The sequence below is a fragment of the Poromitra crassiceps genome (assembly GCF_964638095.1).
Source record: "Poromitra crassiceps genome assembly, chromosome: 19".
Classification (NCBI taxonomy): Eukaryota; Metazoa; Chordata; class Actinopteri; order Beryciformes; family Melamphaidae; genus Poromitra; species Poromitra crassiceps.
The window spans coordinates 7035523-7038717 of NC_139646.1; the positions used below are offsets into that span (position 1 = coordinate 7035523).

Consider the following 3195-nt stretch of genomic DNA (forward strand, 5'->3'; position numbering starts at 1 on the left):
ATGTCTCCAGAATATATATTGATATTTTTTAATTACTACTGCATACAAAATGCAAAGCTATTTGCCATAAACAGAAATGTGCTTCTTTTCATGGCGATTATAAATGGAGGGACTGGATCCCACACAGGGTGCAATGATCACAATAAAGATGTTTGGCTGCTGATGAAATTTCTGTCAAATCTATTTTTGTAACCTTTGATAACAGTCTTAGTTGTTGCTTTATAAACACAGAGCAAACACAACCAAGATAAAGAAAGTAATCAATGCCACTTTATTTGGTAATTATATAACCTGTACAAAATGGCGTGACTCTACAGACACTCTACCAGCGACACGGATCTTGTACTTGAGGCTGGGGTGGTAATGTTCTGCGCTCACGGGAGTGCGCTCACAGCGGATAATTGTTGCTAAACATGCAGGCCGAGCGAGTAGTGTCTGGGAATGTTCAGGAATTCACTGCATGTTTAGAAATGGCTATATACACACACACACACAGACACACAGACGTGGTGATGTCATTCTGTGAGCGGGTGTCAAAAATAAAAAGAGGCACGAAAATCTCTCTCCCAGTTCTTATCCATTTCCTCCTTTCTCCTGCTTTCTTGCTTCCTGTTTCCCCTCCTTCCCCTCGCCTCTCTCTCTTTAGAGGATGCTTTCACCGCCTCGGGGTCTTTGGCAGTGAAGTGAGTCACTTTGGCTCTTTTCACCGGTCCGTAGCCCAGGCCTTTTTGGTCTCTCTTCAGCACAGTTGGCACAGGCTGCATAGGCCCCGCCCCCTCTGGCCCCAGCCCTTTCTCTGGCTCCCAGCCGCAACGAACCATCATCTTGTAGCTGGCACTGGAGGGGGGGAGGCAGTAGTGGGGGGCGGGTGGAGGACGCCGTAGGCTGAACTGGTGCAGGGTGGAGGAGAGATGCGACGACACACTGCCGCTGTAATGGTTACCACACACGTCGCACCACCAGGGCTGGGGGGCACTGAGGGAAAAAAAGCGTACGAGACAACGTGGGTGAGACGGGGTATGTGAAAGTGAACAATAATGTTGTATTTGACTTGAGGTTGAGATTATTTGACTTAGGTTGTATAGCCTGAATCTGTGCATACTGCATACTAACCTGCAGCCAGGTGTGTCTTGCTGTGCATTTCTTCCATAGCTTTCCAACTCCTCCAACACCCCCTGATGGCCCGCTGGGGGGGGGGATAAATTAGAGGATTTAACTATACAGTACACACACACACACACATATTAGGAGGATCCAAATGCCTGTGTACCTGCCAATGCTAATTCCCTGGCATCCCTGCCATGTGTGTCAACCACACCAACCCAGGCGGCCCCTCGCTGCAGCAGCAGCCTCACTGAAGCCCTCTGGCCTGCGCAGCTCGCACACATCACAGCAGTCCAGAAGTAACTATCCTGGAGGGGAGAACACACATAGACGTGTAAATAGAAATGAATAAACACAAAAGCACTGGAAGTCACTTAAAATGAATTGTTTAGACTTAGACTTATTTTAACCCCAGTCCTCACCTGGAAGTTGATGTCCACCCCCCTTGAGATCAGCTCTCTCAGCCCAGACAGGTCCCCCTCCTGGGCACAGCGCAGCAGCTTGAGTCCTTGGAGCTCCATGGACGTTTCAATGTTACTCCTCTCTCTTGTTCCCATTCTGCTTTGGATGCCTTCACCACTAACCCTTCCGTCCACTGTAGTATCCGTCTGACCCTGCTGTATCCCTCGACCACTAATCCTCCTCCTCGCTCGTCTGTCAGCCTCTCTCCTCTTCCGTCTACTCTGACACACTCTGCCAACTTGTGTCTCGCCTGCTGCGCTCCCCCCTTCCCCTGGTCCATCACAGTCTTTGGTTAAACTTTCGTAGAACTGTCTAGCCTCTTTTCCACTGAGTATGCAGCTTAGATGAGGGCTGGGCTTTTGTGTTGTACTATTGCAGAAAATATCCTGCTCACTGGCAGGAGTGAAATAGCCTAGAGCCGTCATAATGGCTGATGTGCATATGAAGCAGGTGGATAACACTCAGTTCTGCAGGTCCAGCAAGGTTGAATTGGCAGGTAAAAATTTCAATTGGTCTGATTGCTAGACCTCAACCTCCGATTGTCAGGACTGTTTAGGCTGAACTTGAGATGTATTTCTGAGCAAACTGTCCAGCTCTTGTAGTCAGACTAGAAGCACTTTCTGAGTGGTTACTGCTCCTAGACCACAGAGAGGCAGTTTTGTATTAGATTAAAGAATGCTGATGAACTATGGTTGTTGCTGGAGTCTAGGATTCAAAATATTTTTGAGACACCATGTGTCATAACAAGAGGTCAAACGCAGATTGATTACGGCTCTGGTCAAACGTCCTGCCCACAAGATAACGTTAATCACAATGTTTAAGGCAGAAACGAGCTAATTTTAACGTGTGGTGAAGTGATATTAGAGTACTCGAGAAGATCCAGCTATTGAATAGTTTCTTATACGCATTTACAGCCTGATATTAGCTAGCAAGCCACTTATTCAGTGTAAGCTAGCGTTAAACAAGACGTCTAACGTTATCTAGGTTAGGTGGCTTTCTGGCTTATGCTTCGTTCAAATAACTCTCTATTGAGCCGTTTCCTCTATTAACGTTATCTCGAATAGGAAGTTACCGTAGGTCGACTTTAAATAACACCACACCAGGCAAACTAATAACGTAAACGTTACACTAGCGTTAGCTTTGTAGCTAGCATGAGGCATCTATCAACTAGCGTTATCAACCGTTTAGCTAACCTAGTAGGTTAGCACGAGGTCCTTGATCAACCATTACCAAATTGTCTTCCAAACTCGAAATTAGGGCATACAATATGAACTAATATGAAAATTACACGAGCGACGGGCGAGCTAGCAGCCCACGGCTAGCAATCGCCTTTCTTTTCTTCTTCTTTGTCTATTGGCAGATTGCAACCACTATTAAGGTGCATACCGCCACCTACTGTAATCTAATAGTTTTCATAGTATTTGATCTATTTCTGCTCCAGTTACGTCCACCATATCCAGGAACCTCCTCGCAGCATAGCAGTCACCTCGTTTCTTCTTGCCACAAATCTATCTAGCACTAGCAGAGAGCTTTAATATTAGAGACACTCCAGGCTGCGTAAGACATTGAACTCTTCCGGTCTCCTAAATGGGCGTGATTTTCAGCTTGTGATTGGCTATCTGTCAATGG

The 3195-nt window shown here is 46.4% G+C and overlaps 1 protein-coding gene across 1 annotated transcript; it reads right to left on the reverse strand.

Moving 5' to 3' along the window:
* Positions 1-247: 247 nt before the first annotated feature.
* On the reverse strand, positions 248-2986 carry gpank1 (G patch domain and ankyrin repeats 1). The gene is made up of 4 exons (XM_083655600.1): positions 1527-2986; positions 1271-1412; positions 1114-1186; positions 248-975 (listed from the first exon to the last, which is right to left on the reverse strand). The coding sequence occupies exons 1-4, from the start codon at positions 1989-1991 to the stop codon at positions 534-536; spliced, it is 1122 nt and encodes a 373-aa protein (XP_083511726.1). The 5' UTR covers positions 1992-2986; the 3' UTR covers positions 248-533.
* Between the last annotated feature and the right edge of the window lie 209 nt (positions 2987-3195).